This window comes from Prinia subflava, chromosome 8 (genome assembly GCF_021018805.1).
Source record: "Prinia subflava isolate CZ2003 ecotype Zambia chromosome 8, Cam_Psub_1.2, whole genome shotgun sequence".
Lineage (NCBI taxonomy): Eukaryota > Metazoa > Chordata > Aves > Passeriformes > Cisticolidae > Prinia > Prinia subflava.
This window is the reverse complement of record NC_086254.1, coordinates 7,500,370-7,526,219: the sequence shown is the minus strand read 5'-3', so window position 1 is coordinate 7,526,219 and position 25,850 is coordinate 7,500,370. Positions and strand designations below refer to the sequence as shown.

Genomic DNA, 25,850 nt, shown 5'->3' with positions numbered 1-25,850 from the left:
CCAACTCCGCCAATCCCGCTCCTCCAGCCCCGACCCCGATCTCCATCCCGCTCCTCCAGTCCCGATCCCCCTCCCACTCCCACTCCGCCAATCCCGATCCCCATCCCAATCCCGCTCCTCCGGCCCCGACCCCGATCCCCATCCCGCTCCTCCAGTCCCGATCCCCCTCCGCCACTCCCGACTCCAATCCCGATCCCCATCCCCATCCCAATCCCGCTCCTCCAGTCCCGACCCCGATCCCCATCCCGCTCTCCCAGTACCGCCCCCGCGCCCCCGTAAAGAAGAACGAGAGAACGCACGTGGACATCAAAATAGTTTTATACAGATTATTGATCTCGGTATACAGGTAAAAAAAACCAGGCGGCGGCGGCTGAGGGCAGAGCCAGGCCCAGCCCCGCGCCGCCCCCTCCCCTCCCGCTGCCAGGATCGGCGATTCAAGTCCCGTTGAAAATGTACATTTATTTGAAGGCACAAGTGCACGGAGCCACAGCGACGGCGCCCGCGGGGACCGGCTCCTCTCGGCCCGGGGCACGGGTGGACGGACAGACGGACGGACCGAGGGCGCGGGGAGCCGCTCCTGCCTTCCCAAAGCGCCCAGGAACAGCCCCAGCGCTTGCGAAGCTCCAAGCACGGATCTGGAGCCAGAGCCAGGCACCTCCCTTGGTCCTGCTGCGTAGAAAAGTCTCACACGTTTGCAAAACATCTCAAATCCACTCACCTTAAATATACACGCCTACTGCCCCAGCTAATTCCGAAAGGGCCAGTTCCTAACAGGACTTATTGCTACAGGGACAAAGCAGGGCCAGCTCTGTCCATTACCTGCTGCCAGAGCAAACAAAGCCCAAACACAGCCCTAAGAGCCATTTGCAAACTTGACTTTAAATAAAACCTACCGTGTCTCTTGTTAAAGGAGGAACAGCTCAGAGATGAGGCAGGATTAATGCTACTGTGTGCTGGTTGTCCTGCAGCCCATTACACGTGGAAAAGGGACAAAAAGGGAGCAAACCCCATTCCCTGCTCATCACAATGAGCTGGGAACGGGCACAGAGATGTTCACGGTTCCTGCACAAGGCAGTCAGAGCAGCTCTTCCACAGATGTGGGACAGGAGCACGGGGAATGCTCAGCCTCATCTCCCTCTGCCCAGCACACCTTGTGTTTCCCACAGCAGAATTCCCTGTGGAACAGGGAGGGAGGTGCACTGGTGTCCAGGGGTTCTCTGTGTCCCTGCACAGAACCAGAGGAGATGATGGCCATGGCAGCACAGCTGGGGCCATGTGGTTCTGGAAGGGCATTTCCACAGGTAGGGGTGAAGAACAGCTTCTGCCCCACATGACATTGCCCATGAGACTTCAGTGGGGCTGTTCCTCCCCAGGAGACCAGGTCAGAGCTCTGCAGAGCAGACCTCATTGGATTTTTGGGTGCAATCCCTCCACCAGTGCAGATTTCACCAGTGGACAACCCCAGGAGGATATCCTCCCTCTGGAGGACAGAGCACTCGAGGCAAACTCCAGGCCTAAGGCTCCTGCACCCCAGAAATCAGGTCAGTGGGGCAAAAATTTAAAAAGAAAATGAGCAGTAAGAAAATAAGTGCCTATTCTAACTCCAGCCTTCTGCTTCTGCAGAAAGCACAGGAACAGAGATACATAAAGGCTTTGGAAATCAAACATTCCAACCATTCTTTCCTTCTGGACATCCCTTCTATTCCCCACAAATCCCACGTCTTGGGGCTGTGTGCTGCAGCTCCTCTTTCCAACCTCCTGCTAAGTGCTACACAACAGAATTTGGCTGCTTTTCCCTTCTCCCTCAGCACAGTTCGGCCTTTCCTCACTCCCTGCACCACAGCTGCAGCCACACACGCAGGTGGAGCTCCTGCTCCACACTCCAGGGATGTAGCAGGAGCAGAACAGAGCCAAACCAGAGGGAAATTTGCTGCCTGCCATCACCAGAGCTCAGTGATTCAATGGTACTACATGAACAGTGGCAAATGGTGCAGGTTTTCTTCAGAATTTAGCACCAAAGTTGGGCCATGGATACTCCCATGACCTCTCCCTGCTGCTCCAATAATGCTCAAATATAAAGCAGTGGTCAGATTTCACTGTTTCCTCCTGAATAGTGGTGGATTTGAGCAAAATTCATCAGGTTTTCTACAGATCAGTGAATCCATTTGCTTAGAACAACCTTCCAGCTGCTCTTTCAGGCACTGAGCTACTGGAACATGAACATGAGACCCCCAAAGCCAAGCCTATGACACAAACAAAACACAATCAGGGTGATGGGGATGGAGTTTCTTTGCTCCCCAGAAGTCAGGAACAGCAGCATGACAGAGCTGGCAGGCAGTGGAGCTCTGTCAGAGCTCACTGAAGCTCTGACATTCTCCAGCTCACATAAAGAGCTTTGTCATCTCCCCCAGCCTTCAGGAGGCCAAGTCACTCCCTAAAAGTAGTGACACGTTAAAGGTGCTCCACAACCACTGCAGGTCACAGCAGGAAAAGCTCCAAGGGAACAGCTGAGAATCAAATGCTTTTTTTTTTTTTTTTTTTTGGCTTTTTCTGAGGGCTGCTCTGCAGAATGTGGAGTCACGTGAAGGATCTGGCTTCCTCCAAGCATGTAGTGGAAAACATGAAATCAAAACAGGTAGAGAAACCTTTTTTGGAGTGTTGTGACCCGTGCAGGTCTTGGGGCACTTCCCCACCATCTGCTCCCTGTGCTGAGATGCTGGGGAAATGCTAACAGCTCTGCTGGCCACCCTGTTAAAGCTGCCTTTCAAACCACGTCATACAAACCTCCAGATCTCGACCCAAAAATGTAACAAACCACGTCCCCACCTCAGAAACAGCCTCCAACACCCACTGAGTGCCTGCACACAGGAACAGAGCAAGCAGAGGGAAGCTGGGAGCTGCCACCCACCCCTCTGGAGGACACATCCTGAAGCTAACATTTCAAAACTGACCCACAGGGATCGCCCTCCACCACCAGGTCTGGTCCATGGGAACCTCCTTTCCTGCCCTGGAGGTGTCAGTGTTTGCTGGAGTACAGTGTTTCCTCTTCAGTGTCTGTTTCATCCTGGAACTCGTGGCTCAGGAGGGATTTCTTGGAGCCGGTGGACATCATGCGGATTTCGTCCTCGTAGTCGTCGTGGTGCTGCCGGAGGCGGTGGAAGCCGTCCTTGTGTCTGTTGGACTTGATGGAGCACACACACCAGATGATGCAGGCAGTGAGCACCAGGGCAGACATGCTGGCACCTGCCACAGAGAGGACATCAAAATTAATGCCACGTTCCCCCATGCCAGAGGCTCCCAGGCTTGCCAGCATCTCTCCTCCCTCCTGCAGTCACTTTCTTCACTTCATTGTGACCCTGCTCCTTCCTCTTAGGCTATGGGGGACAGGAGAGCTCCTCTCAGAACAGGACACACTCCATTTTCTGTGCTTGAAATCTAGGAGATTATCACCAAGCTCCACCACAGACCACTGGGTCTAAACTCCCACACACCTCTCCCCAGCAGCTGCCACCTTGAGAAAATAAAATAATCTCTTCATGCTTACCTGATGTCACAACACCTTAAAAAGCCTTGAAGAAGCAAGATCTGCTATGCACACAAGCTCTCCCTATTCCAGACATCTCAAAGTACATTTTGGAACCTCCAAATCCCTGCATAACACTCTACACTTCCTTCCTCCCTCCCTCCTACCAAGGGCTGTTGGATGAGTTTGCAAGGACAAGAGTGTGTTCAGAAGGGAAAACAGGAGATGGTTTAAGCCTGCAGGCTGCTTTCCCAGTTCAGTGCAGGGTCTCTGTCAGCATGAACTGGTACAGAAAGCAAAGCTCAAAGCTTTGATAGAAAGTATCACTGTACCTGCCACAGTTATAACCAGCTCTCTTGGCAGTCCAAAAATCCTGTTTTCTGTGTCAAATACTATGAACACAGAGCTGGGTGCATCATCACGTACAAAGACCTGCAGAAAGACATGAGAGATTAGATCATCTCAGAGCCTGGGGATCCACACAAGAGAGACATTTGTCATCTGCCTGGTCCTGCCATGGTCAAAGAAAAGTGCCATGGAAAGAAAAGGTACTCCCAAAACCAGCCTGCTGTGCTGGAAAGCTGTTTTCCATCCATTCTGTCAAGGCAGAAAACAGCTCCTGATGGCACCTAATCAGCAGCTAAACACAGGCACAACCAGGCAGAGCCCAAACAGGGAAGATTTTATGTGACAGGGAATAGGGGAACATCTCCAACATGGACATTCACAAACCTTGACATGTTTCTGCTGGTACCCGCTGGCTATTGCATCAATGCTGTGAAAACCTGGAGCCAGGAGCACGTGGAAATAGCCACCTTCTTTAGTGTAGACCCTCAAGCCTTCATTCAGAACAATGGTAGCTTTAGAAATTGCCCTGCCACTCTTGTCTTGGACAATGCCATGCACTCCCTTATGGACCTGAAACAAAGCATTTCAAACACTGCACGTTCAGATCCAAGCTTACATTTGTAACTGAGATCTATTTTCTTTTTAAAATACAGCCCACTCTCCCATCCCTGACCCTCACAATAAATAACAGTGCAAGGCAACACAGCACAGATCTTTAACTCTTGTGTCAACATGTGCCTTGGTCACTTGCTGCCTCTGCTCAATCCATTCCTCACACAGCCTAAATCATGAACATCTGTAATTACACAGCACCAACAAAGCCACAAGGACTTTCCATGCTGTTCTTTTCCTCTCCCCCTCCCCACCACTTCACTCCCTGCCAGAATTTCCTCCCACAGACTGCAGCTCACCTCCACAAGCATGCTAAGGAGAGATTTCCTGTGGTCTGCCCACAGGCCAGGAAGCTGTCCAGCACTGGGGAAGTAGCAGCAGCCGGTATAAACAGTGATCTCAGGACAATGACCAAATGTCACGCTGAAATCCTGCAAAAAACAAAACCACAGTTACAAGGGAAGAGGTATTTAAAATGCTTTGCAAAATGCAGCTGGAGGGAGAGAAGCTTTGCCCAGACATCAGGACAAATATGCATTTTATTGGTTTTTTAGCAGAGATGAAAAGCCCTGTGCCATGCAGCAGTACCTTCATACTTCCCAGGTGACTGTGCCATTCTGAGCCACGGATCACTCCACCAGGAATATTCTCATCTGTGAGAGCAAAAACACAGCTGTCAGCCAGAGCTGGCCCAGCAGAGTCTGCCACAAGCTGCCAGGGGTTAGAGGATTCAACCAAACATACCTGACTTATTTGGACAGCCTGGCTGGCCCAAATGCATCACTGGGTGGTTGTTTGCATACACAGATGCCAAATGCTTTAGTGTTTCTTTGTTCTCCACTGCAACAAGAAAAGTGAGACTCTGAGCATGCAACTCTCATCCCCTGCAGATTTCCATTTTAACCCCATGATCCTGAACTCAACAGAGACACACATTGTTTCAGGAGCATTCCTATTTCCTCTAACAATAAGGGCCAGTATCAAAAACAGACTTTATACTGGTTCTGGCAGAAGAAAAGTTGAAATACTGCTGTAGGCATAAAAATTGTAAGTGTTCTCATCCCTAGCTGAACCCTGTGAGGTTTTATAGATTTACTTGCAGACTGTCAACTCCACACACAAAGGGCTGAACACAAAGGAGGCTACAGAACCCCACGAGCACAAAAAGCCCTTACAGCACGTGGTCACATGAACCTCTGCAGAGACAGCCTGAGGGGAACCAGGCAGTTGGTCACACCTGACTGTGTTGGCTTGTCATAGGGGTAAGTGACAAGCAGAGAGCCTCCATCCAGAGCAACAGAGAGGCTGAAATCCTGCTTCAGTATCAAGTTCTCCATGATGGCTTTGGTCTCAGGCTCTCGTGCCGCTGAGTACCGGGTGTAATTGCCTATAAATGAGAACAACAAATAGAAAAGGGAAATAAGAACAGTTTCCTCTGCTGTCTGAGAAGCCAGAAGTACATCCTTTATATCTGAAATTAGGTCTGCTGCAGGTATGAAAAGGCTTCTGTTAGACCTCAGCAGATTCACCTGACCAATCAAGTAAAACACCCAGTCCATAATACCCATGGGGAGGATTCATCTGCAAACCTAAACAAATATGCAACATCACATTTCCCTAAGCTATTTCCTCTTGGGTTGCAGAAGGCATTTCATGTGTTTGTTCACAACAATGTCACAGAATTGACATTTTCTTAAGGAAGGTGTTAGGATGATCCCAGCCAGACTTGGGCAGAGAATATTTCCTCCTCAGGAAGGGTGGGCTGACACAGAGCTGTGGATACAGTTACATGGAAACCAGAACAGCATGAAAAAAGGAGACTCTTTCTGGGGAGCATGAACAGAGGGCATTTTTTCCAGAGATGAAAGAAATCCATTAAGGGTAAAAATGCATCAGGTATTATCTGACGTCTCCTATTCCTAAATGACTCTGCTTTGTCTGTTGCTCATAACAGACTGCAAGTTGCTGTCTGTAAAGAGGATCCAAGCTCTGGAAGCTCCCCAGCAGCTATGCTGCCTGGAGCACTGCCTTCTTTACAGCAGACCCTGTACCCCAGTGGCTCCACCCAACCACGGGGCAGTTGTTTTACCTGTGAAATCTGTGTCCAGATCTCTGCCATGGGCGTTGGTCTGGCCAATCTTCGAGGTGCAGCCTCTCTCCTGCGCGATCTCGCGCCCGTCTGGGTTCAGGGAAGGCACGATCACAATCCGTGTCCGGTCAATCAGCTGAGCAAAAGGAGAAACAGCACAGAGTGCAATTAGTAGGGTTCAGTTCCCTGGATCTTCACCTAGGAGCTGCAGTTGGAGGTTCTTGTCCTGTGGATCACACACCTCCCCATTACACACGGAATCACTGCAAACCCCAAGCCACTTCTGGCAGAAGGAGTCTCCCACAGGGAGCACTGTCATCTCAGGCTACAGCTGGAAGGCTCCAAGGAGGTCTTTGGATTGGCCTCTCACCTTTGTAACAGCAGCATTCTTCTTGTAGTTCATGCAAAGAAATTCTGCCAGTGTCAGGAGCAGCTCTGTCCCCACGGGAGCGTTTCCATGAATCCCAGCAACAAAGCGGATCTTGGGCTCCTCGGGCTCGGACTCGTTGGGCTTGTTGGAGATTTCAAGGGACCAGATCTGGCGGAACTCCACACTCTGACCCAGACTGCCAAGAGATGGGAAACGGGAGTGTCAGCTCAGCAAGAGAGCTGCAACTCCAGCCTGACCTCATGGAAAAATCCCAGTGTGGAAAGGGACTGCTGCCAGCCTCCAGTGGGAGGCTGCAAAGGCAAGAGAAACACAACCAGATCAGGGGGGCAGATTTGCAGCAGCATTGAACAGAATTCACTCATAACATCGGTTTGAACACAGCATCTGGGTAAGGGTGTATCCAGGTCCAGATGTACAGAATATCCAATGCTCCATATGTCTCCATACAGCCTATGAGATCATGATAAATGTGGAACTGCTGGATCCTTTGTGCTGCCAGTAGTGGTTTTTCTTTTGTTTCTTTTATCCCCTCAGATCTGGACATCAAACTAATTTACAAAGCAAGACAAAAGAGGCCTGTTCCCAGTAATGCAGGACCTGTTGCTACAGCCATGCCGTTAAGTTGGCAAACTGAGCACAAGGAAAGCAGGAAACAGGCTCAGGGCTGATGCAACTGCAGGGACAATAGAGGCTACAGACCAGCAAAGCAGCCTTGGCACCAGCAGGGACAGCACATGGGCACATTGTGCCTGGTTACAACAAGCAAATGAGGCCCTGGGACAAAGGGATTTGTGCTTTCTAAAGCTGACAGAGGGTAAGCGTTACAGGTCACAAAGGAAAGCAGAGGATGGCAGCAGCTGGTCTTCTGCAGGAGGGCACAGACCTTGGCCCAGGGCAAGCTCACACAAAAGTGTCTAGCACTACTGAAATAAAATCTGGAGGCAGACAATGAAAAAAGGCCATCTGAGATTTGTAAGTCAAATCTGGTCATTTTTGCTGGGGACTCTTCAGCAGGGTGGATGTCAGAAAGGATTTAAAGAACAGACAAAATAGTGAGGAGCAGAGATATTTGCAGAAGTCTGGGATATCAGTGCTGGAATATTGCCAGTCCCAAGCATCCCTGAGGAACTAAGTCAGGGAAAAGGATGCCTCTGTGAAGCCCTGCAGCCATTGCTCTGCTACCATGTCCTTACACACGGGGCTCCCTCCATCTCAGAGAGCACAGGGAAGGGAGGGATGAGCTCCCTCATCTCTGCACTGTGCTCATGACTAAAAACTTCACAACACCCCTGGCCCAGGCTGCTGCTTTGTTCTCACCTGGTGAGATTTGTGATGTGTGGGTAGTTGAGGTAGAGGCCCCGGAGGAACTCGGAGAGGTCCTTGTAGGGCCGGTATCTGTAGGGAGCCACATCCCTGGAGGAGGTGAGCAGGAGCCGCTCCAGACCCTTCTCAGCAGAGAGATCTTTGATCAGGGTCTCAAACTCCTTCTCGTTGGGGTTGCTGGTGTCTGGCGTGTTCAAGACCAGCACCTTCCCCTCTTCCACTTTGCTGTCTGTCCGTGAAAGAGTGAAGTTGACCTGCACCCCACCTTTGCTGTCAACTTCCACCAGCTTAGTGAGTGGGTCATACCTGCCCAGGGAAAAGAAGGTACAAGAAAACATCAGGCATTTGATACCTTGGAAAACAAGCCAGCCCTGCTCCTGACTACACACCCACGTGCTCCCCTGCCCACAGTGAGAGGCACAGAAGTGAGGAGCAAGAACAGCTCAAAGGGATGTGGGAATGGCAGGAGGACAGGGAACAGCTCAGGGCCCAACATGAGCTGCTTTTGGCTCAGATGTTGCAGGGTTACATTGGCAGAATGGCAAGACAACAAGTCAGGCTGCTTTAACACAGAATTTTGGTCAAGTCACTTCTGTGGGCAGCTGCCTGGAAAAGAATTCCCCCTAAAGACACCAAGTTATCCACTCCTAACAAGGGAAGACTGGGATTGTACACCAGAGCCAGGTGAGCAGTCTGACACCACAACAGTCTCACACTATCTCTGCACAGGCCACAGGGCAGGAGAAACACCCATGCCTACGTGTGCTGCAGGCAGGCAGAGGTGATGGAATATTGCTGAGTGAGAAGTGAGTCATGCAGTGTTTGCTCCTCGTGCTGGGGCTCGCTCACCCTCGGGCCGACGCTGTGATTCTGTACATCCCTGGGACCAGCAGGCGCCAGAAGTCCCCATCCTTGTAGGTGGTCACGGGGTGGTTGATGTCAGCCACGCTGATGGTGGCGTTGAGGATGCCCCTGTTGTCCACAGCATCCAGCACAAAGCCCCAGACACCCTGGTGAACCTGCAGAGAGGAGCTCTGCTGAGTGCCAGCCCTCACTCTGCCTCCCACCCCCCTCCTGTTTTCAGCATTTCCAGAGAAGCAAGACGTTCCAAAAGGGTTCAGGTTGGACTGGCCAGCAGCTGGCGTGGACAAAGATCACCTGATGAATACAATGAGCAATTGTTTGGCTCACGGTGTCAGCAGGGCACTCTCTGCTCCACACCTTTGTTTGCACACCCCAGGTGTGCAGCACCAGCCCCACTCAGACAGGAACAGAACACAAGGGACATTCCAGCCTCAGGAAACCCAAGGTGGTGGCATATAAAAGCCCCCACCTGCATCCTCTGGATGCTATTTCCACACAGATTTTTGGTATGTTGAGAAGAGAGAATAGTTGAGGCAGGTTCTGATGGGGGTGATTTCTGTAGAGCAGGTACCCAGTCTGGCCAGGAAGCTGGCCAGATCACCCTGTTCATTCTGGCTTGTCTAAAGCAAACCCCAGAGGGAGCTCGCCTTGCCTGAGGTGAAAGCACCTCACCTGTTTCATGAACTGCAGCAGTGAGCGTCGGTTCTGGGCCCAGTACTTTGGCAGCTCCTCAGCTTTTGGGTATTTCACACAGCCCAATTCAATGGTCACTTCAAAGCAGTTTGTATGTAAGTAATTCCAGTCTTGCATCCCACCTACAACAAGAATGTAAAAGGTTTTGACTTCTGAAGTACCACAGCTCAAAAAAAAAAAAAAAAATCAGATAGTAGAGAAAGATGAAGTAGAAACTTGAAGGGAAAAGGCTTTTACACAGGGCAGGATTCAAGCTTCAAAGGGATGCCAAAAGAGCAGACAAATAACCTTTCTTCTTGTAAATACCTTTCATGCTAATAAAGTGCTGTAAAATTTTATGAAACTGTTTTGCTAATAGCCAGAGAAACTCCACTATAAATTCCTTCCCCCAGGAATAACTTTATCTGGGTACATTATTTAAGAGGTTATAAAAGAAACCTGAGACCCATTAATCTGAGCTGACCAGTGCAGAGCTCCTGACTGATCAGACTAAATTATTTAAGCTGCACATGCATTAACTTGAGGACAAACAGCTCAGGAGATTTAAGGTGTACTTTACCTGGAACGTTGTACCACTGAGCCCCGTTAGTGATGCCATGTGGGAAGTACTCAGTGGGGTACATATCCTTACAAGGGCTTCCCTGGTACATCTTTGCATTTTCCTATAAAACAAGATGCAACATGGGAAGGTGAGCCTGCACTCCACAGCCACGGGCACTCTTGTTCTACCCTTAGTGACACACTCAGGGTTACCAAACACAGATGTGTGTCTGTCACTGCAGCACTGACTGCACCCACACCCAATCCCAGCCCAGACAGCCCTTCTCTCCTCCCAGCCCATGAGCAGCATTTTCCATCACCCTTAAAAGTGCCTGCACAGAGCTCTCCTCCCTCACTGCCTGCAGACAGAGCAGGCTGGGCATCCCTCATGGAATGGGAGCCTCCTGTAGGACCCTGCTGCAACAGGGGCTCACCCACAGTGCCTGCACCCACCTCTGCCAGCTGCTCAGGAGCTTCCCTGGAAGCTGAAGAGGAATTTCCCAGCAGTCACCCTAGCAGGATGTGCCCATTTTCTTGTTAGAGCTTTACCTTGGAGTAGGCAAGTGCCAGCTGCTGGAACACAGCATCATCTGGGGATTTACTGTAGATGGCAATTCCTTGTTCATCGTCATCGAAGGGGTAATTAACCACCAGGGAACCTGCAGGCAAAGCAAGCTTTGGCTCACACTTGTGTGCTTTCCCAGTGATCCCTCAGCAGAACAATGGAAACTTTTCTCCAGCAAGTGCCAAGCCTTCTCTTTCTCAAGCCTTGGCATTAAAAAAAGCATTAAGCCCAGAGGGACAGAAGAGACAGAAGCAGAGGAAGAGGTAACCCCACACCTAGCTGGGAAGGAGAACCAAAGCCACAACAACATCAAAGCTTTGGCTCTTACATGAAGGAGGGATGAACACAACCACATAATATTTGCTTTCACAGAGAAGTGGAAGCGAGGGGAAGAATTTCCTAGAACGTGCAGGGTGCTTTCGACCCAAACAATGCAATTTTTCAGCTTTCTGGAGTTTATTGTTGAAGGTTTCCCCAAGCAAGCTGTACTAATAGCACCACAAAACCCCAGACACCAGTGCAGCTGGAGACCTGCCAGCCCCCTCACACCCACACATGACACTTCTGCACTACAAACCAAATGTGCTGGCAACAAAGCATCCACCTGCAAGTTACCACAGCTACAAGCCAGCAGACAAACTGTCTAGGGAGTAAGCTATAATACACAGAGACTTAATTTAGAACACTCCAAAAGGATAATTAAATTACTGCAAATTTCATAGTTCTGCTATGCGATTCAAGGCAGGGAAGCCTCAGGACTGCATCCACTCTATAAATGCTGTGAAGCCTTTAACAGCCACAGCTCTGTATCCCATTCCCAGACCATCTGCTGAGCAATTGCTGACAAGAGAGTCCATCCTCATCTCCCAGATGCTCCCTTCAGAGAAGTGGTTGGGATCTTCCTAGCAGCTGCCTCAACTCCCTACAAACACGTTTGGGGACACGGTTTTCACCCTCTGTTTCCAGCTTCTGCTCCATTTTGCAGCACCAGCCCTCCCCAGTGCACACCTAGAACACTGTGGAGACATCCCTACAAACTCCCATCCCACAGAGCCCAGCACAGAGGAAGGAGCTTGGTTGGGATGTGGTACCTCCGTGCAGGTTTGCTGAGAGCACAAATGGGTAAGACTGGAGCCAGGCCATGACAGCACGGGTTTCTGGCTGTGGAGGGTCTGTCACGTGGACAAACTGGTCTGGAAAGTTCCTGTTCAGGTCGTAGTTGTTGCTGTTGTTTCTGCCAACTGTACCTCCTTTGTCTCCTGAAAATGAAGCACAAGTTCAAGCTCACACCCTGTGAAGAGGTGTCAACCCCTTATTACAGAGTTTACAAGTAGCAGTTAGTGAAGAGAGCAGAGAGCACAGCAGTTCTGGGCCCCTGCACCCACAGAGGGGCACCTAGGCTCTCCCCAGCAAGGGCCTGCTGTGTGCAGCAGTGCCTGGGGGCCCTTTCAGTGGGTGTTTGCTCAGGCTCTCAGGGCAGTCGGACAAGCAGAAAGGCACTGAACCATGAACAATCTCTGCAGCCGGATGTCACGACCACAGAAACCTCAGAGCTCACCTCAAACCAGCCAGACAAGTTCTTTGTTAAACCCAAGCAGAGCTCTGCTTCCAGAAAGTGATTCTGGACAGTCTCTGTTCTGCCAATCTGCAAGAGCCACGTAGTTCTAAGACTTCCCTGAAGGATGTTTTTGCCAGTTTCAACCTCATGATAAAAGTCTGTGTTATCCTTGGACAAGTGCTCTGCAGACAGCCTGGCTCCCACACTGCATTTACTAAGAGAATGGACCAAAGCACAGCAAGCAAGAGCTGTATCAAAGAAATGTATTTTTTTTAAAAAAAGCCCTGGACTAGGCACAAACCATCAGGGGACCCAAACAGGGGCAGCTCACAGCACTGCTGAAATATAAGAACTCTCCCCAACAGCTTCCAGCATCCATCAATCAGGGTCCACCCACTCATCCCACAGCACACACCAAGTCCCTTCCCAGCCTCCCTGTGAGAGCACTCCTGCTCCAGCAAGGCTTCCAGATTTCCCAGAGATTCCATGAACCCAAAGGCTTGTTCTAAGAGCTAGGAGCCCCACAGATTTTGGCACAGACAGCAATACCTTCCTGGGACTTCTCATAGCCATCAGGGTTCATGGATGGCATGATGTGGATCCGTGTGCTCTGGACCAAGTCAGTCACTTCAGGATCTGTGCCAAAGTTCTTGCAGAGGTACTCGATGAGGTTCAGGAGAAGCTCTCGCCCCACAACTTCATTCCCGTGCATGTTACCGATGTACTTGAACTCTGGCTCACCTGCAGACACATGGTTACACCACAGAGACAATTATAACCACTATGTTACAGCTTGGAGACACCTCACCACCCTGAGCATTCCTCTTGCAGGCTTTGCTGGAGGGCATTTACTCAAAATTCACACTTCTGCTCCCACAACCCCAACAAGAACAAATGTCTTAAGAAGTCTCATGGCCCTTCTTCCCTGGAGCTCCATGACGAGCACAGCTTTCCCCAGCAATGCCCTAACACAGTGCCACCCCCTGCACCTGCACTTTCTATAAAGAACACTACAAGGAGCAGCTCAGTCTCTCAGGAGAGGTGCCAGCTCTACTCCTTTTCGCTCTGCCTCTCCCAGCATAAAGGCTCTGTCACCTGCCTTTGTGCCTTGCTAGAAAGGATCTCCCACATCACCTGCTTCATGGACGCCGGGGTTGTCAGAGATCTCCATGACGTAGAGCTCCCGCAGCTCCACGGACTTGCCCACGGAGTAGAGGCGGGTGATGTTGGGGTACTCGTTGGCGTAGCGCCGCAGGAAGATCTCCATGTCCGAGAAGTGGTGGTGGCGGAAGTCCAGGGGCTGGATGGGCTCATGGAGAGAGGTTGGACTCGGAGCCTCAGCCTGCACAGGGGTGGCGGTGATGGCAGTGACAGGGGCAGGCGCTGCCGGGAGCTGTGTGGCGTTAGGAGCTGGTGGCATCACAGTCGGCTGCAAGGAGAAGTTCACTTCTGTTGCATCTCCCTCCTTCACTTCGATGTTCTCTTTGGTCACTGGTGTGTAACTGTGGAAAAAACAACTGGGTTCAGCAAGGAGGCTCTGCAGAGCAGAGGCCAAAACTCCCTGCAGGCCTCCATCAATCCAGCCTGCTCCCCCCAGCCCGAATGCACAGGGATGTTAATGACTGACAGATTCACAGGGACCACGCTGATGGGACTCAGCCCACTGCCACCAAACCCAGCTCCACTGCTGTCCTTGCAAGAGCCCAGCAGGGAAGAAGCCCTGGGTATATCACAGAACTAGCCACGGGGCAAGTTACACATTCACAGCCAGGCTTGGGACAACACAAACTCCTGTTGGAGTGACCCTACTCCACCTCCTCCCTTTGCACAAAAGTAAGATGCAATTTGATATAAGCAGTCAAACAGAAGTTGACAGAAGTTCTGTGCACTCAACAGCACCCTGCTGCAGGAGCAAACACAGCTGCAGCTCTGGGCTAGAAGCATTTACTGCTGCAGCTTCCAGCCAAGCCCCTTAAATACACAAGGTGTTTTGTGGGGGAGGAAATCAAGAGAAGGAAGAGGAGCAGTTGGCAGTGTGGGCACAGGCTGCCACAGAGACATTACCCCATCACAAAAGCAGTCACATTGTAGGTTCCAGGCACCAGCAGCCGGTGGTAATCACCAAATCTCCCTGCTGTGATGTTATGAGCGATACCAGCAACAGCAATGGTGGCATTGTCCAGGCCAGCTCCTGTGACTGCATCCCTCACAAAGCCCTTCACGCCAATGTGGACCTGAGGAAAACAATGCAGAGGCCTGGCTGAAGACAGGCAACACCAGGGGAACTGTGTCATAAGGCAGCAATGCCCCCTCACCCTTCTCCAAATGCAGCAGAGCAGGGCAGTTGCCAGGCAAAGGCACCCAAGGGCTCAGTGCTCAGCCAGACAGCAAGGATGGGAATTCCAGCATGGATTGGGAAGGCAGCAGGGTCTCAGAACTGACCCTCCCTAACAAACTCTAATTCATAAGGTGGGCAAACTGCAATATGAACATAGCAGGGTTACAGGCCAAATTCAGCTGCCTCTGATCCCAGCCTGCACTGTCACCTACTCAGCTCATACACAGCATCTGGAGACAGCCTGGCAGAGAGCTCTGCAAGCCAGGGCCTCAGCAGTGGTGATGCTTGTGAACATCACTGGAGATTCATGGCACTGAGACCAGCCATTCCTTTGCGTGACTTAGGGAGATCTGCACCAATCTGTCCCTCTAACACTGCACTGCACATGGGAGCTGTGGCAGAACCACAGAGAAGCACAGCAGCTTTGTAGCCACTGACCTCCAAACATCAGCTGCAGCATCTGTGTCACCTCACACAGCAACCAAAGCCCCTGCACACGGTGCTCCCAGCCCACCATGTAGGCACAGGTTTCAGAGCTGCCACCCCCACACCCAGCCCAGCCCTCAGTACCTTCTCAATGAAAGCCAGGAGGGATTCCCGGTTGTTCTCCCACTCCTTTGGAAGCTCAGAAGTCAGGGGGTATTTGCAGCAGGACAGCTCCAATGTGATCTCAAAGCAGTTGGCCCACACGTAGTTGTAATCCTGCATCCCACCTGAGAAAAGGAGGCAGAGATGTCCCAAGAGCAATGCACACACATCCCACCACAGGATGCTATTTCTCTTTGTCCTTCAGCCCCACATGGCATCTCCCCAGGATGCTGCCCCAGCTCCAGAGTGAGCAGCCTAAGGAGAAAAGTCAGGTCACATTATCATGACAGCCTACGCTGTAACTGGAACACTGGGCCATTCAGATTAGCCACAGCCAGCTCAAAGTGACAGTCCTTTTGTCTCACTGCTCCATCAGCACAGCTCTTGGGAATTCATACAGGTTCATTTTACATTTCCAGACATGACAAGCCCAGCGTGCCAGGGCAGGCACACCAGACTGAACATTCCAGCTGCCAAGGACTTGAGGGCTGCAGGTATCAACACTCATGATCTGGAGCCCAGACTTGAGCATCCTGCTGAAGACTGCAAATGTTCACCTCTCTAAACATTTCTGGGAGCTTTCAAGAGTAAAAATGACATCTGTGAAACAGGTTGCAGAATCACCCTGCTAAACCCCACTACATAACAGGAGCCAGATGACCACATGAAAGGATTGCTCCCACCACCCAATCAGGCAGTTGTGTCAGTAAGGAAGACACATCACACTCTGTTTTTTGCATGCTGACAGAGCCTTCTGGCTTATACCAACTTATTTAGTTATAACACAGGCAGATTTGTCACAGCCTTGGCCACCACTTCTTAGACAGCTCCATCCCAACCTGTACAGCAGTGCCTGCAACCAGAGCCCAGAGACCTCCACACCCACAGAATGACTCCACCAGGGTCACCTGGACACGGGGCCCAGAGCCTCCTCTGGATGAGCTGAGGGAGTTGAACTGCCTCTCAGAAGTCCCTCTCCCAGAGAGCAGCAATGCATTTTCTCCACAGGAGGCAGATGTCAAGTCCAGGAGAAGGAAAGCAGAGAGCTGTGGCAGATATTATGGCAGCAGCCTGCAGAGCCCCAGCAGGAAGTCTGTTAGAAATGCAGAGTTTGTGCACCCTTCCTTTGCTTGGCCCACTGAAGTGCTGCATTAGTGCTGTACCAATAGACCTCATTTATTCTGAGCAGTTTCCAATCATTCACAAGCCCCTTGAAGTGCTGGACCCTCTGTGGCACTGGCCAATTAACCAGCCAGAATGGATCAATATCCTGATGCAAATGCACGGCCTGGCATTGGTAGGGGCTGTGTTAATGCCTGGTCAGGAACAGGGGAAAAAACAGCAGCACTTGACCCAGCAGAGAGGGCTTCTAGCAGAGGTGGTGGCCCAAAAGGTCAGGGTCCACTGCTCTGAGTCCAACAGCCCCACTGCAGCTGGATAACAAAGCATAAAGCAGGATTTAGAACAGGCCCCTGGGAAGATGTGTGGGATGGTACCACAACAAAGATGTCCCAGTTCCTCTCAGTTCTCCTGGGAATGTGCTGCTAAGGGAACATGGAGCTTTCATTGTAATTAAATCAAATGTCACTCGCAGCCAGAAGGAGAGCACTGCAGCTTGTGCACGGGCTGACATCAAAACAGGAAAGAGACTCTTCTGCCCAGCACAGGGGGCCACAACGTGCTGGAGGACTTTGTAGCTCTCAAACTCGGTTCAAGGGGTTAGAGAAACAAGGGCTGTGAGTCTGATCCACCCTCAGCTTCATTCAGCTCCTGTAACCAGGCTCAGAACAGGCTTGCACAGCAGGCTGCTCTCTTGCCAGTAAACACCACGCCGAGCAAAACGATTTGCCAGCCCATAACCATCTGCTCCTAGCAGGACGTTAATGCATTTGAAAACACCCAAAATGTAAACCAGAGCCATTATGAAACATATTTAGAGCTTCATCTGCCATTCAAGCAAATTTAGGACAGATGCTCACCCATAATAGAGCAGCAACGGACTAAATTAGAGCTTGCTACATCAATTCTGGTAAAACTGTCTCTTGGAGAAAGTAGTCCACTGCATTCTTGAAAATTTGGATTGTATCCACTGCACATATTTGGCTTTCACATGGTTCTGTTGCAGAGCAGGACAGTTATTTTTACAGCACGTGGAATTACGTATTTTCCCACATACCATCTGCACAGCCTCCCCTGACTATGCAGAGACCTCAGCCTGCCATTAGCAGGGCACTACACTCCTGGAGCAGAGCAGAAAATACACACCTGAGGTAGCAAACTGCCAGACTACAGTGCTTCTAACTCTGGGTAATAGTTGGGATAAACTGTTGGATTTACTTCAGCATTTTAATCATGGGGAGTCCTTCAGCCCACACGGTGAAAAGTTTCAGCCTCTCCATGAAGCACCATTCCCTTTTTCATCAGTGAGCAGCCCAGTGTCACAGCAGTGCCACAGTGTCCCTGGCTGGCAGTAGGTCACAGAGATGCTCAGAACAAACCTCTCTCCTGCTCTGCCCCACTCCCTGGGCATCTGGACTGTGCTTCAGGCAGGGATCCCAGGCCTCCTGCAGCACAAACACTGCAGAACTCACGCTGACAGGGGGCCCTCTGCTCCCTGCCAAGCTCAAAGCAGGAGAATGCAGCTCTCTAGAGTCAAGCCTGAGGATCCAGATACCAGAAATACTCCACGTGCCAGGAGAAGCCTGCCAGGCCAGCCAAGAAGGACTATTTTCAAACTGCACTATGCAGAAAACTAATTCCAGCTCTCACTGGAACAGACATCAGCAGATAAGAAAACTGCAGCTAAGCTGAAGCAGAAAACCAGTCATGTCTGCTGTGCAGAGAGAGCAGATGGCACCAAGCAAGCTGGAGACAATTCAATACGTGGCACAAGTTGCTGACTCTGCTCAGAACTGATTATCTCATAGCATGGGACTGAGTGAGCACCAGCAGCAGCACCAAGCAGAGGAATGTTCTGGTCCATTAATCTGCAATCAATAAAACTCAGAGGAGGTGAGGTTTGGGCCTCCAACTGCAGCAGCTGCATGACCCAGAGCAGCCCAGCCCAGCAGCCTTTTCTCAAAGAAAGGGGCAGAGTCCTCCTCCCAAGAGCTGCACCAGCACAGCACTGCCCAGCAGTTCATGCTAGATGTGAAAAGAGGCCTTAAGACATTCAAACCATCAAGCCAATACTTCTCTCAAGAAGAAAAAGAACTGCAGCAAGACTTTTATGAAAATATCAGCACATTAGTGCAGCAAAATGTGCACATCCCCAGAAAGACACGGCTGAGAGCTTCTGCAAGAGCTCCCTCTGTGCAAGTGCCTTCTGCCATGCCCAGGAAACAGAGGCACCACAGTGATGCCACACTGTTCTCAGCAATTATTTTAACTGCACTGAGCTGGATGCCACTAAAAGCTGGCTGGAAGTTCAGCTTGGATGGTAACAATCAAACCAACCCAGTAAGCACACAGGTAACCAAAAATCCACTTCCAACCTGAGAAGTGTCCCCCAGTAGACACCAGAAACATGTCAAACAGCTGGACATCAGAGAGTCAAACTAGCAAGAAAATAGCTTTTTGGGAGGGACTGCACGTAAAAACAAACCTTCCAAGGCTGCCCACAAAATATGCTCATGCTGAATTTAGTTGCTGATCTGGATCTCTTAACAACACAAAGGCAAAGCACTTCCTGCCCACAGATGAGTGGTTTCTTAACTGCTCTCCATACCCCAGCCCAACTTTGGATGTATTCTCTTGATCTGAACCAGCCACTTGTTAGTTAAAATCCTCAAAGGTTAAAAAGGAAGAGAAAGAGCATGCACTCCAGAGATAGCCTCTAAAAAGCATCCCAGTCACCAATGTGCTTATCTACAGCAGCTGGAATGCAGGAGCCAAATTCAGCTGTCTGGCAGAGATCCATCTTCTGCTGTGCACACTTGACCTTAGCAATTACTCCCATGGTTTGTACTTGCACCTCGATCTGACACATGTAAGAGGCTGTTTGCAAACTCAAATGGAAGTTAATGGAGTCTGGCACCAGCAGAAAATTAAACTGCTAACTCCAGGACAATGGATCCCGTGGCAGTTTGCTCCCCAGCATGTTTGATTTCACATGATAAAATGTGGCAGGAAAATTTCCACCTGTTGAAACACTATGTTCTCATTTCTTTGTTTTTCCTGGCTTTGGTTCACTTGGAGCCTGCAGGAGTCTCTCCTGGCACAACCTGATTTGGAGGCCTCGAGCACGTGCCCCACACTGCTCACAGAACCATGAGCTCTGGTTTTCCACCTCTAGAGCTCAGCTCAGGGACTGGGATTTCCTCAGCCTCACTTCACCACACATTTCAATTCTGCAATCACTGGGAAAGGCCTCCTGATCCAAGCACGAGCCTCTGCAGTCCTTGGCACACAGCTGAGCAACTCAGATGATTCAAAACAGCCTCTCTGATGGTTTTGCTGCTTCTGTTACACCACTTACATTTGACTCCCCCTGTGTCTGCTCTTCATCCACTACTAAAAATAAACATTAAAACCTACAAGCCCAAAGGGATGAATTGACACCACATCAAACTACATGCATGGCATTGCTCAGTTCACCCATGCTTTCCCTGGGTTACATTTTACACTAATTCCTCAGCTCTGGGGACACTGCTGCTGCCACCCTCAGCAATATTCCACTCTCAGAGTCCACGTCAGTGCATCCTCCCTGCAATCTCTGCCCCTGAGTCGCCCACAGGCATCAGCGCTGAGCCCGGAACTGTGGCTTGTCACAGAGAAAGGGTTTATTTCTGCAGAGACTGGCTGCTGGAGGCTATTGGACACACATAAACCACAGCGATGGCAGCACAGAGCAGTGTGGTCGGCAGTTCACACCTTTCATTTCCTGTGAGAGGAAAACGATGCCATTTCTTTGTCCTGCAGTCAGAGCAAAGGCAGCCTGCAAGGTTCACACACCAGTGCCACAGCCACCAACCAGCTGCCTCACAGCCAAGCAGGAGGATGAAGAAGTCCTCAGTGAAAAATGCTGCTCTCTGGGGTCAGGGGAACACAGACCAAAGCTCTGGAATAACTTTCCCTTCAGAGCACACCCACCCCACTTCATCAGAAGGACAGAAGACCTCAGAGCTGCAGTTGAGGAACTTCCCAACTGAGGCGTTTGCCGGTAACAAGAGCCACAACACAGCAGCACAGACCATCCAGGATATCCTGTTCCCTCACAAGCCAAGTCACCAGATTACACAAACTTTCCTCCTGCTGGACTTCTCACAGTAGCAGAATGAACCTTGAGCCAGCAAACACCAGGGCTGGTGTGCTAAGCAGGGTAGAGGGAAGGAGACAGCTGGTAGAGAAAGAGATCAAACCACATCTTGTTTGAACATGACATCTTATTTGCCCAGTGAAATCCTGAGGGATGATTCAGCCACTGCTAAAAATCAAGTCTTCCTCTTCCAGCTTAGAGATGTGTTCAAGCCCTATAACAGATCCCTCTCCAGTCTTCCCAAGCAAGCTGGATGCAGGATTAACACAGGACTCTGCTGCAAAGCCCATGACCCAGAAACACACTGTCTTACCAGAAATTATTAAGCTGTAAGCACTGAAGGATAAACAATATTGGTGTCACTGCTTGCTCAGCATTTCTGCCATCATCCCTCAGCCACAGCAGAAGGGAAAAAACCAGAGCAGCAAAGCAACACAACTTCTTGAGATCCCTTCTGCAGATTTTTTGCTGTGTTCTCACCACAGAAGTTCCTGCCCTGCCTGGTGAGGCCAGGGCTGTACACCATGCACCAAGGAGCCACAGCAATGAGGTAACTTGGGAGGCTCTCTTTTTCATGAGAGATTCTGCTCACATAAATTATTTAAATTTTCAACCAAACCAACACACAGAGAACAACCCACTGCATGTCTGAGCTGGGTTAGCAACCTCCACCTGCACAGGCAGAGTGGTGGCACCAGGAGGTAATTTGCTCCTATGCAGCTGCATAATGGAGGGATCAGGAGCTCTCCTAGAGGCTCCTGCGGGGCAAAATTCAGATCCTTTCTACATCTCCCACACTGGTGGATAAGAACAGGCCATGCAGGCTGTCACCCTCCACACAGCTCTAGGAGCAGAGCAGTCCATGGAAAAGCTGTACACCCCATTTCCAGCAAGAACTCCCTGGTTAGCTCAGAACACGTATCTAAATTTTACATAGTCTTACAGCAGGTTATTCTATAATCACAAAATTGTAAGTTCAGAGGTTAAAAGACCTCACAGAACATTGGCATTGATTTATTACCTTTTACAATCAATTCCTCTTTCCTGTATCAAAATTTAGCAACTGTCAAGAGACCTACAAGAGTTCATTTGGCAAATGAAACCTCCCACATGCAGGACAACTCTGCATCACTCAAGGGGGTCAGGAAGAACTCTTCAATTTGCTGTGATCTTCTCCCTACAAACACCTCCCAAGCTGTTACTCGTCAGCTGGTGCTCCCGTGATGCCACCTCTATTCATTTCAAGCTGCCAGAACACATTCAAAGCTAAAAATATCCCTTAACCCCCAGCCCTTTCCTCTGTGATAATCACTACTGGTCTGGATGTGAGCTCTTAGGTGAGCACAGCTTACCTTCTACATCATACCACTGGGCACCATTTGTGATGCCATCTGGGAAGGTCTCTCCCTCCTCTCCAGGGCAGTTGGGTTTCCCAGTTCTCATGATGGGGTGATGTGAGGCATAAGCTTTTGCCAAATATTTGAAGACTTCATCATCAGCTGATTTACTGTAGACTCCTGTGGGCCTGTGCGTGGGAGAGTCATCGTAGGGGTAGCTTGCCACCACAGAGCCACCGTGGAGATTGCCAGAGAGCAGAAACCTGGAGTTGGGAAGGGAAGGGAGAAAAAGTCAGGCTGGAAATATTTCAACAGGAAGTTGGCTACAGCCACCCAACCAGTTATTCTGCTGCTTTCCCACCCAAACCACACTCTCTGGAGCTCCCAAACTCTGTTTGGGATTAATGAGGCAAAATGCACATAACTGGAAGGGGAATCAGTTCTGGAGATGGAAGAGGTTTTTTCTGCAGCTCAAGACCAAGCCCCCAAATTTGGTGACAGACAAAGCAATGTACACAGCTCTTGTCAGGCTCTGAGTACACCTGGTATGTGCAACAGAATTAACTCACAAATAAAATCTGGATGTGAGAAAGAGCTCTTAAAATCCCAAGTGAGAAAATATACCAGAGCATGCCCCATATCCCCTTTGATCTCAGGCAGCACAAGCATTTCAATGAATCCCAAAGGTAATTTTCTCTGTTCTCTGCCCGCCAAACACAGCACTGTGGGGAAAAAGAACCCTCCTGTGCATTTGCTCAAATGGGATTTGGTTTCCAAGCAGAGGTAATGTGACCAATACCTCTACCTTGCTTAAAATAGTGCACACAAATTGCATTACACCCACTATCTCCCTTCTTAATCAAACGGTCCTGTTTACCCATTCATTTTTCTATCAGCAGTTATGTTAGTCTAACAATTACACCAGTATTAACTGGTGCTGCCAGGCAGAGGCACACACAAAGCACCACGTTCTTCCTCCTTCACCCTGGCTGAGAGCAAATCCCACCTCACATACTAATAGAAAAAAATAAAACAAAAAGCTCAAGGCATTTTCAAACTTATATAAAGAATGCACATGAGTTTCCCTAGTAACTAATTTTGAGCTGAACCAAATCTGGAGGGATTTTAGTGCAAAGTGCTGCACCAGAGCTGTCCTAAAGGATTCTTAGGACAAGCATTTACTGGTGAAGTTCTTCAAATTCCTCTGGAGCACCATCCCCATAGGACTGGCATTCACCAAGTTTTAATAAAGATCATTGTTCATGCAAATTTTGTTTCTTAAATGTAAGCAAACATTGTATGATGCTGAATGTTTTGTCTGTTGGTTGGAGTCAACCAACAGCCCTAGAGTGCACTGTCACCCCCTCTCCATCCCTTTCTATCTCTGTTTTGGGAAGAGGGCCACAGTTTGTTGCAGTGCATTGCTGCTTTCTCTCCACAATTTCCCACGGTTGGTTGCATTGACCTTTGTAGTCTGGACCTTACAGAGTTCTCTGAAGAACACAGGGCAAATGAAGATTCAGTGCCCAGCTTGGCCACTGCTCTTTGTGGGGTTGCCCCAGACCCCCCACACCAGAGCTGGGCTTTAGAGGCACCTTCTCCCCCTCCTGAGCTGCTCCACTCCAGGCACAGCAGCTTCCCCTCAGGATGGGGAGAGCCGTGGATGCTCGAGGCTCAGCCCCACCTGCTTCAACACATGGGGAAGGCAGCTGTAGGAACAGGGCCTGACTTGGGAAATGCTGCTGCATTATTATTTAGCATTATTGCTAAATCAGGGAATTTTCCACGGAACACAAAGCTGAGGGGAACAAGCCCTGTCCAACACAACTTTGTTAACATGGTTGTACACAGACACTTAAGCCCAAATACTTCCAGCATCCCACAGCTTGTGGAGTAAGCATTATTGGCCCTAAGAGCAAAACCCACTGACAAGCTCACAGCGAAGCAGGTGAGAAGTTTCCAGCCACAGACCCGGGGAGAGGGGAGACGTGCAGATGGCCATGGAGGCCAGAACATCTGGGTGCGTGCAGAGCACAGGCTGTGCCCCGCGGGGCTGCTGCAGCTCCTTGGCAGCTGCACAAAAACCGGGGCCACCAAACGCTCTCCCCAGCGCAGGACGGTCCTGGCTGCGATGAAGGGCCGAAGCAGGGAGGCAGGCTGGGGATAAACCGGTGTGGAAATTACTTCTCCTTCCCCCCAGGCCTTGCTGGGAAGTACTGGGAGGGGCTGGAAGCCGGCTGACACCCTCGGGGAGTCACCCTAGGATCCCCCATTCCCCGGAGCGGCGCGCCGGGCAGGGGGCACCGGGCAGCACTCACCTGTTGCGGCGCATCCAGTCAATGAGCGCCTTCACCTCGGGCACGGGCTCCAGGTTGGGCTCAGCGTCTCCGAACTGGTCGGGGAAGCTGCGGTTGAGGTCGCGGCCGCGGCTGTTCTCCCGCCCGCCCTCGGCGCCGCCGCCGCCGCAATCGCCTTCTTGGGCGCGCTCGAAGCCGTCGGGGTTGAGGCTGGGCAGCAGGTACAGGTCGGTGGTGTTGAGCAGGCGGACGATGCGCTCGTCGCCGCCGGCCCAACCCAGCACCAGCTCCCAGGCCAGGCGCAGCAGCAGCGGCCGCGCCAGCGGCTCGTCCCCGTGCATGTTCCCCACCAGCTTCACCTGCGGCCGCCCGGGCAGGGCCGCGCCGCCGGGCGGCTCGTCGGGGCGCTCGGGGCCCAGCCCGGCCGTGAGGCGCAGCACCCACAGCGGCCTCTTCTCCACCGACTGCCCGATGCTGAAGAGCCGCACCAGGCCCGGGGGGGCCGTGGCCGCCAGCGCCCGCAGCGCCTCGCCCAGCTCGGCCGAGTGCAGGTACCGCAGCGCCTCGCCGGGCGCCGCCGCCGCCGCCTCCGCTTTCTTGATGTGGGGGGCGCGGGCCGGGCTCTGCAGCGAAGGCAGCAGCAGCGCACAGAGGAGCGGCAGCAGCCGCGGCATCGCCCCGAGCCCCCGCGCCGCGCTCGCCATGGCCCAGCGCACGCCCCACTCCCGGCGCGCCGCTCCGGGTCCCGGCCGAGGGGGCGGTGGCGCTGCCCCGGGGGCGGGACCTCCACAACATCCTCCAATCAGCGGTGGCCTTGGGGGCGGAGCTCGGTGGGCGGGGCCGTGAGAGACCAATGAGAGGCTGCGGGACCGTTACGTCACGTGTGGGTGTCCCCTGCGCCGCGGCGCCCCCTGCGGGTCCCGGTGCTGCCCCGGGCCGGCCCCGCCGCGGGCTCGGCGGGAGCGGAGCGGAGCCGCCCGGGCTCCCCGCAGAAGGGGTTCCGAGGGCACGGGGATTCCGTCCTCCTTCGTGACAACGCGGCCTTTGGCTCTCCGCGTTCGCTGTTTGCCCTCACGAACGCCCCTGCATGAGCTGTTCCACGGCGGTCACCGCTGCGGCAGAGGTGGATAACCCAACACGGAGTTGCTGCGCACAGGGGGACAAACAGCAGCACCGGCGATGCCCCGGTGCCTTGGAGGGGTCACGACAGCCCCCACCTCTCCAGCAGATAAAGCCGGAACACAAAGCGGGACCTGAGGAGGAAGGACGGGGTGGCTCTTGCCTGGGCGCGGTGACAAGTGTGGGTCACGGGGCACAAGGTTTTGCTCCTGGTGCCTCCTCTTCCCCAGCCCTGAGCGAGCTGCCTGCTCAGATCGGACCTCTGGGGATTAAAGACATTCTGACCTGTGATGTTTGCAGTGCATGTGGCTGTGACTGCAGAGCCACGAGCCTCAGAAGAGATATAAACAGTACTTTGGGGTTTCCTCCAGCAAATTCCCTTTGTGAGGCAGGTGAGATGATAAAGAC

General features: G+C 51.5%; 1 protein-coding gene across 1 annotated transcript; it reads right to left on the bottom strand.

Moving 5' to 3' along the window:
* Positions 1-300: 300 nt before the first annotated feature.
* CPD (carboxypeptidase D) lies at positions 301-25,090 on the bottom strand. Its single transcript, XM_063402702.1, has 21 exons — positions 24,345-25,090; positions 22,042-22,289; positions 15,415-15,557; positions 14,571-14,740; positions 13,641-14,008; positions 13,056-13,247; positions 12,040-12,207; positions 10,933-11,042; positions 10,403-10,505; positions 9,823-9,965; positions 9,136-9,305; positions 8,281-8,592; positions 6,943-7,138; positions 6,573-6,708; positions 5,721-5,870; positions 5,228-5,323; positions 5,072-5,136; positions 4,783-4,914; positions 4,256-4,441; positions 3,856-3,955; positions 301-3,243 (listed from the first exon to the last, which is right to left on the bottom strand). Exons 1-21 carry the CDS (start codon positions 25,025-25,027, stop codon positions 3,017-3,019), a joined length of 4,098 nt encoding a protein of 1,365 aa, XP_063258772.1. The 5' UTR covers positions 25,028-25,090; the 3' UTR covers positions 301-3,016.
* Between the last annotated feature and the right edge of the window lie 760 nt (positions 25,091-25,850).